Below are 15,019 nucleotides of genomic sequence, written 5' to 3'. Positions count from 1 at the left end.
TTTCACCTGCATGGAGAGCTCCTTTGACCGCATGTTTACTTCACAACAAAACCTTCCAAATGCAAGCACCACACCTCAAATCAACTCCAGGCCTTTTATCTGCTTGAGAATGGCATAACGAAGGGATTGCCCACACCTGTCCATGAAATAGCCTTGGAGTCAATCGTCCAATTACTTTTGGTCCCTTTAAAAACAGGGTTGCACATGTTAAGGAGCTGAAACTCCTAAACCCTTCATCCAATTTTAATGTGGATACCCTCAAATGAAAGCTGAAAGTCTGAACTTCTACTGCATCTGAATTGTTTTGTTTAAAATTCATTGTGGTAATGTCTATAACCAAAATTAGAAAAATGTTGTCTCTGTCCAAATATATATGGACCTAACTGTATTAGATTACAGGGGTTCTCCAGTAAAAACCTGTAATCAATTAGGTAGAACTTGTTGATCGGTGGAGGTCTGAACACAGACTTGTAACGATCAGGAGAATAGGGCACTTTGCCCCCCGGTACAACTGAGCGGCAGTGCGCATGATTGACCATTGCTCCAATCACTCTCTATGGGCCAGGCCATAGTGTTAGATTGGAGCAGCGGTCGGGAGTCAAACTTGGCACTCCACTTAATAATAAGAATAAAAGTGCCCCGTCGGGGATTAAAATTCAATGGATAGATGATAACTTGTTTTAACCAGTCAGTCCAGGTGTTGTCCACCATCAGGGACATCTTTTTTTCTTACATAAAGGGAACCTGTCACCCCGTTTTTTCAAGAAGAGCTAAAAATAGCGTTAAATAGGGGCAGAGCTGGGCTTTACATTAGTGTATTTTCGAGCCTTTATTCCCCACCTATGCTGCCAAAATACCTTTGTAAAGTCGCCGTTTTGGGCTGTCACTCACGCTGGTCAGGTCATATGGGCGTGGTGACAGCGCTGTTTCTCCCCCAGATCTCCGTTGGTGGCGTAGTGGTGTGCGCATGTCCAAGTGGCGAATCCACTTCGCAGCTTGAAGGAAAATAGTGCGATCTGCTCTATTCAGCCGTTTATCGGTGGGCGCGGCCATCTTTGTGAGGCCGCGCGTGCGCAGATGGTTCTTCTCGGCTTCCCGGGGCTTCAGGAAAATGGCCGCGGGATGCCGCGCGTGCGCAGATGGAGATCGCGGCGCCATTTTCCTGCAGCCGAGATGCGAACTCGGCTTCAGGAAAATGGCCGTCGAGATCGCTATTTTTAGCTCTTCTTGAAAAAACGGGGTGACAGGTTCCCTTTAAATTGGGGCTTTAAAAAAAAAAAAAAAAAAAAAAAAAGGCAGCGAGCTCATTGCTTTTTCTCGTTTTCAGATCATGCCATCCCCCCAAAAAAAGTAATTACTGCATTTTGCGGATTATAAGACGCTCCAGATTATAAGACGCACCCCAAATTTTGAGGCGAAAAAACCCCCACTTTTTTTTAAATAAAATGGTGGTGCGGCTTATAATCCATGCATCTTATTGCTTACCGGGGGTGGTGGCTGCGGTGAAGCGGGGTTCCAGGGTCGCTGCTGGAGGAGGCAAGAGTGGAGAGTTGCCGCAGGCTGGAATGAGGGGGTGTTCGGATGTGTGCCGCTGCAGGGGCTCTGCAGACATTTGTGAAAGCCCAGAGCCCCCGCACTTACATAGTTTACTATGCAGTGGACTCTAGGAAAATAGCTGCCAGGGGCGGTGCATGCGCAGATGGAGATCTTGGCACCAAGATCTCGGGAGATGAGATTTTAGCGCTGAGATCTCATCTCCGGAGATCTTGGTGCCAAGATGTCCATCTGCGCATGCACCGCCCCTGGCAGCCATTTTCCCGAGGTCCACTGCATAGTAAACCATGCAAGTGTGGGGGTCCGGGCTTTTTTACAAAATGTCGGCAGCGCCCCGGCTGTGCCGAACACTCACAACGATGCACATCTGAACACCCCCTCATCCCAGCCTGCGGCCTGCAGCAACGCCTCCTCCAGCAGCGACCCTGGGACACTGCTCCACCGCGGCCGGTAAGGTACATCCGCATTATAAGACGCCCATTTTCCCCAAAAAAATTGTGGGGAAAAAGTGCATCTTATAATCCCCAAAATACGATACTCATTTCTGGAAAGGTTTTATCCTACCTGTTAGGTCCTGAAAATCATATATACAATTGCTTCTGCAGTATTAAAACGTCACACCAACCATACATAATCTTTGAAAAAATACATTTTATTTGACCTCTTCTAACTGTAATTTGTACACAGAAACAAGCACATGATTAATTCTACATTTTTAGAATTATGTGTGTCGGGTGGCAAAAACCCCAGAAGGCCATAAAACTGTACAGATTGTAGTAGAGTGTACAAAGCAGTCATCAAAGCAAAAGGCGGCTACTTTGAAGAACCTAGAATATAAGACATAATTTCAGTTGTTTCACACTTTTTTGTTAAGTATATAATTCCACATGTGTTAATTCATAGTTTTGATGCCTTCAGTGTGAATTTACAATTTTCAGAGTCATGAAAATACAGAAAAATCTTTAAATGAGGTGTGTCCAAACTTTTGGTCTGTACTGTGTGTGTATATATATATATATCTATATATATATATAGATATATATATATATATATTTATTACTCTTCAAGTGATCAGAAATACTGAAAATTTAGAAACCAAGTAAAAGGAGGTCATGTCACAAATATGATCGGAATACAAAAAAAAGGCTTTAAAGAAAAAACAAAAACATAAATCATCATATAAATAAAACAATAATTTAGGACAGTTTCACACTATATACCATATTTTGGCAGATGCAGGAAAAAAAAATAACAATAAAAGTAAAAGCAATATGTTTGTTTGTGTCCGACTAGGACAGCTTTCAGAACAGATCGTCCATCTTTATTTTAGGAAGATCAATAGGAAGCTGCTCTAATAATGGCAGGAAAGTGTAAAGTATAAACCAGTCACTTCCATAGGTGTTTATTGAAAGCACGGCTTTAAAAAATTTATTTGATTTTGTGGCTGCAAACATGACACTAACAATCTTTTAAAAAAGGATTTACTCATTGAAAAGTAAATTGGGGGCTTCACAAGACTCTCCACCCCTTTGTAAATGGCTAACAAGCTAACATATCTTCAGTATTGGAAGAGTGGCATTCAAAAAATGTCCCATTGTTTAATTCTGTTTTTTTTTTATATTTTCAGCAATGTGTTTTTTCCCACACCACAATAATTAGTAAATGAAAAAAAATAATCTTGCAATTTTCACACTGGCCACTGGGGCCATTTTATATTCATGCTTGCTGTTATTTCAGTTTTCAGCAGGCTCCTTCACATCAGAGGCAGTATTCTAATGAGGTAACACCTCTATATACAGCTGATAAAGACAAGATCCAATCACAATAGGCGAGGTCACAGATCCCCCTCCTTGCAAATGCTCATTGGATGCTACATTACAAAAGTAAGGTCAGCTTTGTTCATTGCGGCCAAAGTACACGTGTTGTTTCCTGATACAACAGGAATATTTATAACACAGATTGCGATATAGAAAAAAAAAAATCACCAAAATAGTAATAAAAAAAAAATGAAAATACATTTTAAACAAAAACCTCATGTGCACAATAGGTCATTTTCTGATGATAGCCGCCCTTTAAAGCCTCATAGGCACATGTGTTTCACAATCAGTCTGGGTATTGCAGTCCATATACGGACTCTGAAGTTTGCCAGTCTGAACCCGGCTGAAAGGTGTTGGTCGTTAGCTTGTTAGGCTGACAATTATTATTTATGTTCCCCTATACACCACTACACATGGCCGAGCGGGCTATATGCTCAATAAGAAGAGGGGTAACAGACACCTAGGATCAATTTTTTCGCTGACATCTGATGTCCAAGGGCTGGCACCACACCTATAGGATAGTCCGGACTGTCCCTCCAAAACTGGCAGGTTCTGTCATCTTTGTGTATGGGACCTTAGAGGGGTATTTCAGTTATCATCCGTCTTGTGAATAACCACTAGATCATTGGGGAAGTTTATCCACTGATCAAAAATTGGGCCATGTTTTATTTAGTGGCAATCACTGTGGCTCCATTCAGTTATACTTCTGGAGATAGCCACGCATTGTACTCTGCCATCTTCGGCAGTCTCAGAGAAAGGAGTGGCAGTGCTTGGTTCAAAACGGGAGAGAATTTCACCATTTTTGGGTATAATTGGGTGTCTAAGTGGTTAGACCCCATACCGATCTAGATATTATTCACAAGATATCTGGATAACTTGAGACACCAAAAAAAGGGTGCTCATGCGCTTGAGGGGTTTCAACACTACCTACCATAATTCCCAAAAAATAAATGTTCATCCGTGGGCAGTCCTCAATCTATGAAAACAGGCCCCAGATCCTGTTAAGAAGCTTGTCCAGAACAGTGAAGGAGCCAGTTTACCTTCCAGAAACCTCCCTATTCTTAATCCATTGTTGGTGTTTGATATCGAGGCTTAGCGCTACTCAAGTAACCACCATGCCAAGCACATGTGTAGAGAGGTTTCAGAAATGCAATCAAATGGGGCTTTCTAGTTTCAGAAAATCTATTTGAAGTGATTGTGTGGTCAAAAGATCTGGATCACCTATCCGACACCAATGAACTGGTGAGAATCGATTCGCAGGACCAATCTGTGACCCTGAGAAGTGCCTCATGTCTGTTGACATCATGTGCACCATGACACAACGATCACGTTGTACTACTGTAGTCACCTCGCTACAATGACGTTGCACCAAGCTGGCTATCAAACGAGGAGCTGTCATGTACGAGGCGGTTCCCAGGGCTCCCGGCCAGGGCGGTCCCCAGGGCTCCCAACCGGTGGAGTCAACAAGGCACCAGCCCAGTGCGGCTCCCAGGACAGCTCCCGACGAAGGAGGCTCTCAGGGCTCCGCCACTGCTGTTCCCAGGGTGGCTCTCAGGGGGTATCGGACCCCACGAAGCCAATATTCATCGCTACCTAATGAATGGACAACCCACTTAAAGTCTCAACATCTGTAGAAAACCCATCAATAGATATCCCTTTCCCACAGGAGAGCTATGCCTAAAATATAGGAATGACATAAGTCATGACTGTAACAAAAGATAAAAAAAATATAAGTTACGCAGGCGGAGCAGAGAGGTAGCTTGGCATGCAATTAGTGGCATTACTTCTAGACCAGTTATTGGAAAAAATGACCGGTCCAAGCCAGGCCATTAGCTGTAAACAATAAATGCCCTATAACATGTGACAAAATGAAAGACAATGGAAGTGGAAATGAAGAATGAAACAATGTGCAAAATAAACACTGACATAAAAAAAGATATTTATATAATAAGCCTTAAAACAACATATAAACTACTATATGGTGATATTTCCAGGAGTACTCTGGCCTCAAGGATACTGGATGATGAAATGGAAATGATTGACACATGAAGACTCTTGACTTATAGTTCCAGATTGCAGTGATAGTCAGTCCCAGGTCATGGAGGTTCGCACGACGTGTGTCTATGTAGCGGATAAATCAATGTGAGGGGAGAGAAAAGTTAACACCAGAAACAAAAACAACGTTGATTTAGGAACTCTCCACAGATTCAGTCCAAAAATTAAAAGGTGCTCCATTTTCTCTCCCCATCCTGTTTAATCTGCTTCATTATTTTCTCCTTTCTACATGCAAGGTAGGACAACGTTCTCTTTCCATCCATTGGGCTTAGTCGGACATTTTTGCTTGCTGATCTGTCCTTAAAATAGTCTGCAACACAGTTTGAAGTTATAAACCTGTGACATGTAATTTTTGTACCAAACGTACAAAGTAACAACAAAAATTGCAAACTGTGTGCACTGAAATGAGAGAAATTTTGCTACTTAAAGAGGACTTGTCACCAGGTCAGAAGTGGCCAGGTTTTGTTCTTATTTTATTCCTCCTGTTGCCCAGTTAAATCCGCTTTTTTTCCATAGGGTTTTAGAGATATAGGCCTTTTAGTTTAGAGCTAATTTTTATGGTCTTTACCGAGGAGCCTAAAGACACTCCCCAGAGGATCCTGGTAAAGATCATACAAAGCAGCACATTTCTACATCTCTGGAACCGAATGGCAAATTTAAAAAAAAATAAAAATAAAAGGAGTATACTCAGGGGAGCAGTGAGATAAAAATAAGAGCCACTTTTGACCTTTTGGTAGGTCCTCTTTAAATGTTAACACTAGATTAGATTTAGGTACTGTGCAATCTCATTCAATAGAGAATTACAGAAAAGTCTAAGACTTTATTTAAGATTCCAACCTTAACATTTTGGAAGGCAATGCTAAATATATTTAAAGCTGGGAAGCTACTGTACTTATATCCAGATTGAAAATAAAACTCCTTTAAAATAAACACACAGACAAAAAAACAAGTACAAGACACATACCGTCCATACCATTATGTTGCTCGTAACTGCGCTTGCCCAGGATTGTTGGCGATCCATTGTTGATCACGGGACAAGATTTAGATGGAGTCAGGGAGTTATTGATGCTTGTGGAAATATTTTTGATCGACTCTGGCTTTGGAGTGCAGGGATGCGCCTCTGGGGAATGACAAGATTTTATCACTTTCACAGATAGATAGATAGATAGATAGATAGATAGATAGATAGATAGAGTAAAGCTGGGTGCACATTGATTTAGTGCATTACACAATGCGTAATGTATTAAAGATAACCTGTCACCAGGTCAAAAGTGCCCGGGTTTGGCTCTCCTATTATTCCTGCTGCTCTTCTTATTATTCTGGTTTGTGATTTTTTATTTTTTTTTTTAAATCCACCATAAGGTTCCAGAGTTATAGGCTTTTTATAATGCTACTATTTTTACGGCTTTTAACAAGAAAACAAAGCCACGCCCCCGAGGATCATATGAGCCACGCCCCCTTAGTAAGACTATAAAAATTTGCACCAAATAAAAATACCCATATCTCTGGAACCATATGAAAAAAAAAGAAACAAACAAACAGCATAATCGGGAGCAGCAGGAATAAAATGAGATCCAATATAGGACACTTATGACCTGGTGACACGTCCACTTTAAAAAGGGCCCAGTTTACAGGATAACATTGGCTCCTATTTATCAGACAGAGACTAAAAAGAAAATGTCCTTTTGGGCTGTCTGGTCGGTTTGTGCCTGCACCTTCAACAGGCACTGCTGTCCTTTAAGGCGAACCACCACATATACGGTGTGGCATAAGTGTTTTTTACATTGTGGCCCTATGGACACCGTGGCATTTTTGGGTGCATATGCTCAATAGTGACGGCAACATGCACTCAAGCCTTCGTGGGACCCAATGACAGAATGTACCTATGTATCTCAAGACTTGCTCTAGAGGTTTCCGGACAATCTGCTTTAACATCAGTGGAGTTTTAGATGCTTCGGGAAGCCTCGTTGTACCTGAAACAAGTCAGCAAATCATATAGCGGTTAGAACACACAGGAAGATAATTGGGCGCACTGTGATTTGGGTTATTTACAGCAAGTAACAAAACCTGACTGACAAAAGTACCCAATAGAAGCTCCCAACTGACTGCCCAGGCAAGAACAAGAGTACACTCATCTGGGAAACTACTACATATACCAACAGCTTAAAGTGTAACTATTGTTTCAGGAGAACTTGTAGCAGAATGTTTACTATCAATTTATAAAATAAAACGGTTACTCTTTCTTAAAGGGCATACCATCCATAACAGCAGACCATGCAGCCACTTTGGGGCCCGGTGTGACTCGGCATGAAGCCCTCCACTCCACCAGTCATTATGATTATATCGAAATCTGCGTCTTCGGGGGGCGAATAGTTGAATATAATGGTGATTCACAATTCAGCCTCCTTGTGAGTCAGACTACGCACACTGCAGGTGTCAGGACATCACTATATTGCGCCTGCTGTGCGGTGCCCTCACCAAGGGAATGACGGTAGGTAAGTAATGTATATTTTTCAATGTCAGTACTGAGTGAGGGACTGTGGGGGGCCATCCCACCATGGGAGGGACTGTGGGGGGGGTCATCCCACTGAGTGAGGGGCCCATCATACAGAGTGAGGGGTTGGGGGGGGCCATCATATCGAGTGAGGGGCGGTTGGGGCAAAATACTAAGTGAAGGCTGGTGGGGGCATCATTCTAAGTGAGGGGCTGTGGAGGCATCATACTGAGTGGGTGCCTATATTTAATGCTGAAATCATACGGAGTGGGCAGCTGTCAGTGGGGGGTCATGATACTTGTTTGGGGAGCTATGAGGTGTATCATACAGTGTGGGGGCAACTTTACGGGAGCTATGCTGTGTTAGGGACACTGTGGAGGAATTATACTGTATACTATGGAGGCATCATACTGTAAGGGTTTGTGGGGTGGAAATCACCGACGGGACATCATACTCTTTGCGGGAATGTTTGGAATGATCATACTCTAGAATAGCCATGAAAGGGGCTTCATTAGAAGCATACTTACTGTGTATGTTCCACATTACATATCCCTCTCCCTATCTATAATAGTTGGGATATATCACCTAGCCTACTCCGTTGAATATTTTTTGGAGCTAGAGGGGTCCAATTTTAACTTTTGCCAAGGGGCTATATGGTTTCTATGCACGCCCCTATATTGCAGTACTGTATATAAATCTTTTTAGGAGCCATAACATTCATTTTAAAATAACTTTTCACCATTCTATGTAATATATGAGAATTGCTGCAGTAACCATAAGTGTCCCATTATGAAGAAGAAGGAATGTTTCCATACATCCCAGATACCCACACTCTGCTTTGATTGCCGCACTGTTGATAGGCATGTAGGGGTGTCGGGCAGCATAACCTGGACGGAAAATATCCCGACATAGTCTCCTCGCGATCCTAGTCAACTTTGTAGTGTGGAGATAAAAAGCTTGGCGCGTCTTCATAGCAAATTTTGGGCTCCCACCGGCTCTCATAGGTAAACCGTGTGGACTCTTCCATGTAAAGGAAACAAGAAATAATTTCAATTGAGAAATGGACATTTAAAAATAATAATAATAACAGTTAGTTAAGTACAGTTTTAATTTAGCCATGAAGAGTTGCGGTTCTGATTCCAGCACTCTCTCCCTGCACTGGCATGAGTTTCATCCCGCACTCCAAAAACAACAGGCTGATGGAAAGCCAATGAACGAATCCAATATGCATGGCTCTGATACAGAAAACTAGATCGTGTCCCCTTGGGGGAGATAGACTGACGTCTATGGGTGTCAATTTTTTATGACCGTTTCAAATCCTCTATTTTCTTTTGCATGTGGGTCCTATTTTTTTTTTTCTTTAAAAGGACCATCCCTTTAAGGCCTCATTGAATTCGCATCATATTAGGAAACGTACCATATTGTTCCGATTTGGACCCGGCCTCTCGCCATCCAATCTGGTTGGCATCTTCAATCCGCCATACTTTTTCCAGTATGCCCAGCATGACGCACAGAGACGACACTGCATATTCGGAGGACCCCAGGAATACCACTGGTAAGATTGTGCTGCTATAGAGACAGTAATTAACAAACATCACTTTAGAAGAGTTGTACCAGGACCCCCACCACTGATAACTTCTCACACATGTCTATGGGAGGCAATGTTGCTTCTTATGGAGACCACCTGTCGATAAAGGGAGTCTCATAAGTCGGGCAATCCTTGGGAAGAGTGTATGTTAATTAGTTCTCCTCTGGAAGAAAGCCATCTCTCTAGCGCCACCTACTGCCTGTCTGTAGATAGGCGTCTCCTTTTAGAGAAGATTCTAGATCAGCAGATGAAGGGGACAAAAAAACACCTCACACACTTACTATAGCAGCTTTCACAGGCTCGCCCGCTCAAATTCTGGCCCTGTACCACAGTTCCATTTACCACTGCAGGTTTGATACTATTTGCATTTATCTGGTTTGGGTTAGGTTTGTTACTAGAAAATGGAAATAAAAATGAGAAAGCAATCAGTTAAAGGGATTATTCCCATCTTCATAGATGGGTATTGTCGGAAAATGCTTGTAAATTCGAGCAATTTTGCAATTTACTGCTTAATAAAATTTTCATCCGCTCCCGAGATTTTCACACTTTTCTTTTGTTTACAGCTCGTTGCCTTGGAGATCGACCACTGTTGCTACACAGCAGAATGTGTTGTGTTTCCAAGCTCCTTTCTACTGAGCTTGTAAGCAGTACACCATTTTGAAGCTGACCAGGATCACTGGAGCGCGCCGTTACCTCCAAATCCCCCTCAGATGCAGTGTTTACATGCTAGGCAGCAGTGGTGGTCGGTTTCCTTGGGAACAAGCAGTAAACAAAAGTAAAATGTGAATATCTCGAGAACAGCTACAAATTTTAATACGCAGTAAATTGGAGAAGTGCTTCTTTTTACAAACCCTTTCTGACATTAACCATCTGTGAAAACGGGAATAACCTTATAAACATGGAAGTTATTTTTATACAACATGCCATACCACAATACCGCCTCAAGTCACTGTCTAAAAGACTTAATAATAGAGCACAGGGTATAAAATGACATTTGACTATAAAAAGGTTACATCCCAATATTCAGAATATTTGTCTTGGGTTGAATTACTTTAAATAAAAAAAAACAAAACCCATTATTGGACTGGTCTGCTGTATAGTGAGGAGTCACGGAAAGGGCAAATATGGCCATCAAGGCAAAATGACTCATTTTTTAAGAGCAGCTGCCACTTTTCACATGTATTAGTCACCGAAAATAGCACTTTTCCAAAAGTATTAAAACCTAACATTTAAGGCAGTGATTGAAAACAAAGCACATGGCGTCCTGATACTTTGCTGTAATCTGCAGCATAGGGTACGTTGCAGGACACCGGTTCCACATCGTAGTTTAGGTTTTATTAATTGTTGCAATCACTCCACTGCAAATTGTATCTAGCTTGTCATCGTACTCTGACCGCCAATTTTGCATTAATTTATCCGTCAATTTTCACATCCTTTATCTCGCTCTCTAGGCATCTCCCCCAGGCTAGTATTTTATAGTCACTGTATTTATTATTCATAGCCAGTTGTATACCCTCTCTCCAATGATCACTGTGGGAAATACTTACTAGTTGGGTATATATACTTGTTTCAATTTGCTTTCTGCTTCAGCTGCTTTTAACCGTTTCTTGAAGAAAAATAGACAAAAATTAGACGTGCAAAACCAAAATCAGAATAATGAAGCCAGCAATGCTCTGCACAGCAGATTCACCTAGATGACAATAGGATGCACCCCTGGCTCATTAACACTTCCCTAGCAGGGGTCAGACCTGTATGAGATAATGGATCTATTGTTAGTATTACATAATACCTGGAATGGCCCAATCCAGCAGCAGGAGAGGAGTACAGGTAATAGTTAACGTCTATTGATCGCTCTCATTGATGTATTATATGAGTGTACCATAGGCTATTGTGCCTTTGCATAACTTCTGGTATATTTACCTTGCTATTGCAGAGTATTACATCTCTCATATAATAATTGGAAAACATATTTGCTTATACCACTGTACTACATTCATCTCCTCCTGCTACGCTATGTCACCCGCTCGGTGTACTCAGTTTTGAGTGTCATTAATCAGCTACATCCACACACAGACGCAGCCAGCTACATCCACACACAGATGAAGCTCAGCTACATCCACACATGCACGCAGCTCAGCTACATCCACACACACATAGCTTAGCTACATCCACACACACGCAGCTTAGCTACATCCACACACGCATGCAGCTTAGCTACAACCACACACACGCAGCATAGCTACATCCACACACACGCAGCATAGCTACATCCACACACACGCAGCATAGCTACATCCACATACACACGCAGCTTAGCTACATCCACACACACATGCAGCTTAGATACATCCACATACACATGCAACTTAGCTACATCCACACACACATGCAGCTTAGCTACATCCACATGCAACTTAGCTACATCCACACACACATGCAGCTTAGCTACATCCACATAGCTCAGCTATATCCATACACACACAGCTCAGCTATATCCACACACACAGCTATATCCACACAAACACATCCGCACACACTTTGTATATACTATCACATTTTGCTGTTCCTTTCAGGCATATATATGACTGATCACATGACCTGCACAGTCCTTCAGCTAGCCAGGACCTGCAGCTTTAGCAATGTGCAGATCCTGATAGCTTCCTATCCTACAGTGATCAGGCTGATTAGTATGGGGCAGAAGGAGAGAGTGCAGTTCTCTTAGTGACCAGGAAAGATGCTGTGTCAGCGTTCTCCTCTTGCTAAACAGTACGTCTCATAGTCCAAAAAATTAAGTACGGTAGGTTACTGATATAACTATGGTGAACTACAAATAGAAGATGTGATCTGTTATTATAAAATATTCAGTAAAATACTTGGGCAAAATAGTACGGCAAAACTGGCACTTTGCCTCTAGTTTCCCCCCTCACATCCTTAGACATTAATCTTTTAGAGCAGGAACTTTTTACATCTTTACATTTTTTTAATTTTAAGATTTTTGCTTATTTTTATGAAGGGATAAGAGGAAGGATCTCAATAATGTGTCTTATGATAGGGCTGTTGTATTTTATAACTTCTCAACATGTATCCAGAAATAGAAAACTACAACCCAGATAAGTGGTCACCAGTCACTGGATTTACCTAATCCCTATCTACCTACTATTACACATAATAAAAAATCTAATAATACCTGTTGCACATATCTGTCCGTTGTTTTCCACATGTAATAGTATTCTATAATGCTGGTCAATGATTTCCAGGGTAACTAAAGGAAAGAAAACCACTACTGATGAATTTGCACAGGACAAGGAGCAATACTTAATTAACAGGTCACCTAAAGGAGAGATGGACCTTAGGATAAGTTCACATGTTGCATAAGAACTGTAAATTTGGTTACGGAAAGTTTTTCACTATTGAGATGAATAGAACATATTCAGTTGCAGAATCTCTCCAAATCCTCTTCCAAACCTGAAAACTTCTACAAAATTTGGAGCTTGCACTCAATTATTCATCCGAAAACTCCATAAAAAGACTTGGTTGTACACTTAGCCTAAAACCAGAGAATTCATGAGGGCAATTGCCACTTAAAACTCTTTACTTACAAAGTCCTGCTGAATGTCGGTAAAATCCTTGCCATACTTCTCCAAAGCTTCTTCGAAAAGATTGGCTTCTGAAGCGGACCACTCCTCCATCTCATCTCTGCAGAGGACGGGCCCTCCTTGTGGTACGAGCGCAGAAATGGCTTTAGATATATCATAAGAGTTTTTGTGTAATGTGTCCATAGCATGAAACTGAAAATGAATGAAATGTAGAAATAGTGAAAGACTGTTCTCAGGTCTCATAATATCTGACAGATCCATGTTAGAGGAGACCTGTCCCACAAGGTCAAAATTGTCATGTTTTTGCTCTTATTTTATTCTTACTGCTCCCTAATTTTTTATTTTTTTTTATTCCACTACTCGGTTCAAGAGATACAGGGACTTTTGAATTAGCGCTACTTCTTATAATCTTTACAAAGGGGGCTTGACTCACTCAGGGTGATTATGCAGAGCAGTCTAAAGATCCACCCCCGAGGATCCAGTGAGCCATGCCTCCTTGGAAATACAATAAAAAATGGCACTGAATAAAAAGGCCCATATCTTTGGAACAGTATGGAAGCTTTTTTGTTTTTTTTATTTTAAGGGGAATATTCAGGGGATCATTGGGGAAAAAATAAAGAGGGAAAAAAAAATTCTAAATTCACTTCTGACCTGTTGAAAGGTCAGCCTTAAAGGTACTGAACAGTATGGCACGTTATACATCACATCAAAAATTTAAGGGTAATGTTATAATATTTGCAACTTTTTTTGTTCTGTTACTGTCATTTCAACAACAAAATAACCTCTGCCAAATCATGGAAACGTGCAAAAAAAAAAAAAAAAGGGTCGGTGATGAGCCCCACCCACACAGATCATTAAAATGCAAAAGTAGAAGCTCTACTGAGCTCAATGGCCCCTATTCTTCCAATCAAAAGGGTTCTTTTTTACCATTTTTTAAATTCTACTTTTTTACCAATGTGATGTCTCTAGATGCCGCAGCTGCACTCATATGTAGACTTGGTTGCCGGACCGAGCTGCTACAGTCTAATGCACGGGCAAACGTACCTACAGATCTGGTGGAGAGAAAACAAAAGAAAAGGCAATTGTTAATTTTCCAAATGATTTCCATAAAACTAATACAGACACTAATATATCAATTCACGATTGAAAACTGCATTGTGTCAGGAACATATTTACCTTTTCCTATTTAGTCAGTCTACAAAATTTTGGGGCGAAAGAGCCACACAAGCCACAAATACACTGCTCAAAAAAAATAAAGGGAACACTAAAATCCCACATCCTAGATATCACTGAACGAAAAATTCCAGTTGTAAATCTTTATTCATAACATAGTGGAAGGTGTTGAGAACAATAAAACCTAAAAATGATCAACGTAAATGACAACTAATATCCCACGGAGGTCTGGAGTTGGAATGATGCTCAAAATAAAAGTGGAAAATGAAGTTACAAGCTGATCCAACTTCAGTGGAAATGCCTCAAGACAAGGAAATTATGCTCAGTAGTGTGTGTGGCCTCCACGTGCCTGTATGATCTCCCTAAAATGTCTGGGCATGCTCCTGATGAGGCAGCGGATGGTCTCCTGAGGGATCTCCTCCCAGACCTGGACTAAAGCATCCGCCAACTCCTGGACAGTCTGTGGTGCAATGGGACGTTGGTGGATGGTGCGAGACATGATGTCCCAGATGTGTTCAATCGGATTCAGGTCTGGGGAATAGGCGGGCCAGTCCATAGCTTCAATGCCTTCATCTTGCAGGAACTGCTGACACACTCCAGCCACATGAGGTATGGCATTGTCCTGCATTAGGAGGAACCCAGGGCCAACCGCAGCAGCATATGGTCTCACAAGGGGTCTGAAGATCTCATCTCGGTACCTAATGGCAGTCAGGCTATCTCTGGCGAGCACATGGAGGGCTGT

At 41.6% G+C, this 15,019-nt stretch overlaps 1 protein-coding gene across 14 annotated transcripts in view; it reads right to left on the bottom strand.

Moving 5' to 3' along the window:
- MTA1 (metastasis associated 1) overlaps positions 1-15,019 on the bottom strand; it is a 168,355-nt gene that overhangs the window by 65,456 nt on the left and 87,880 nt on the right. For 5 of the 14 annotated variants that reach the window (XM_069729118.1, XM_069729165.1, XM_069729100.1 and 2 more), the window contains 9 exons: positions 14,057-14,156; positions 13,108-13,296; positions 12,696-12,770; positions 11,056-11,114; positions 9,790-9,902; positions 9,338-9,489; positions 8,751-8,940; positions 7,310-7,399; positions 6,391-6,546 (listed from right to left, as the gene is read on the bottom strand). In XM_069729118.1, the coding sequence (XP_069585219.1) occupies positions 6,391-6,546; positions 7,310-7,399; positions 8,751-8,940; positions 9,338-9,489; positions 9,790-9,902; positions 11,056-11,114; positions 12,696-12,770; positions 13,108-13,296; positions 14,057-14,156 (1,124 nt within the window). Of the gene's footprint in view, positions 1-5,290; positions 5,737-6,390; positions 6,547-7,309; positions 7,400-8,750; positions 8,941-9,337; positions 9,490-9,789; positions 9,903-11,055; positions 11,115-12,695; positions 12,771-13,107; positions 13,297-14,056; positions 14,157-15,019 lie in introns of those variants that run through there. The other 9 variants (XM_069729198.1, XM_069729135.1, XM_069729127.1 and 6 more) reach the window with 5 other exon arrangements.

This window comes from Ranitomeya imitator, chromosome 1 (assembly GCF_032444005.1).
Source record: "Ranitomeya imitator isolate aRanImi1 chromosome 1, aRanImi1.pri, whole genome shotgun sequence".
Taxonomy (NCBI): domain Eukaryota; kingdom Metazoa; phylum Chordata; class Amphibia; order Anura; family Dendrobatidae; genus Ranitomeya; species Ranitomeya imitator.
The sequence above is the reverse complement of the archived record's forward strand: the minus strand, read 5'-3'. Positions and strand labels throughout refer to the sequence as shown.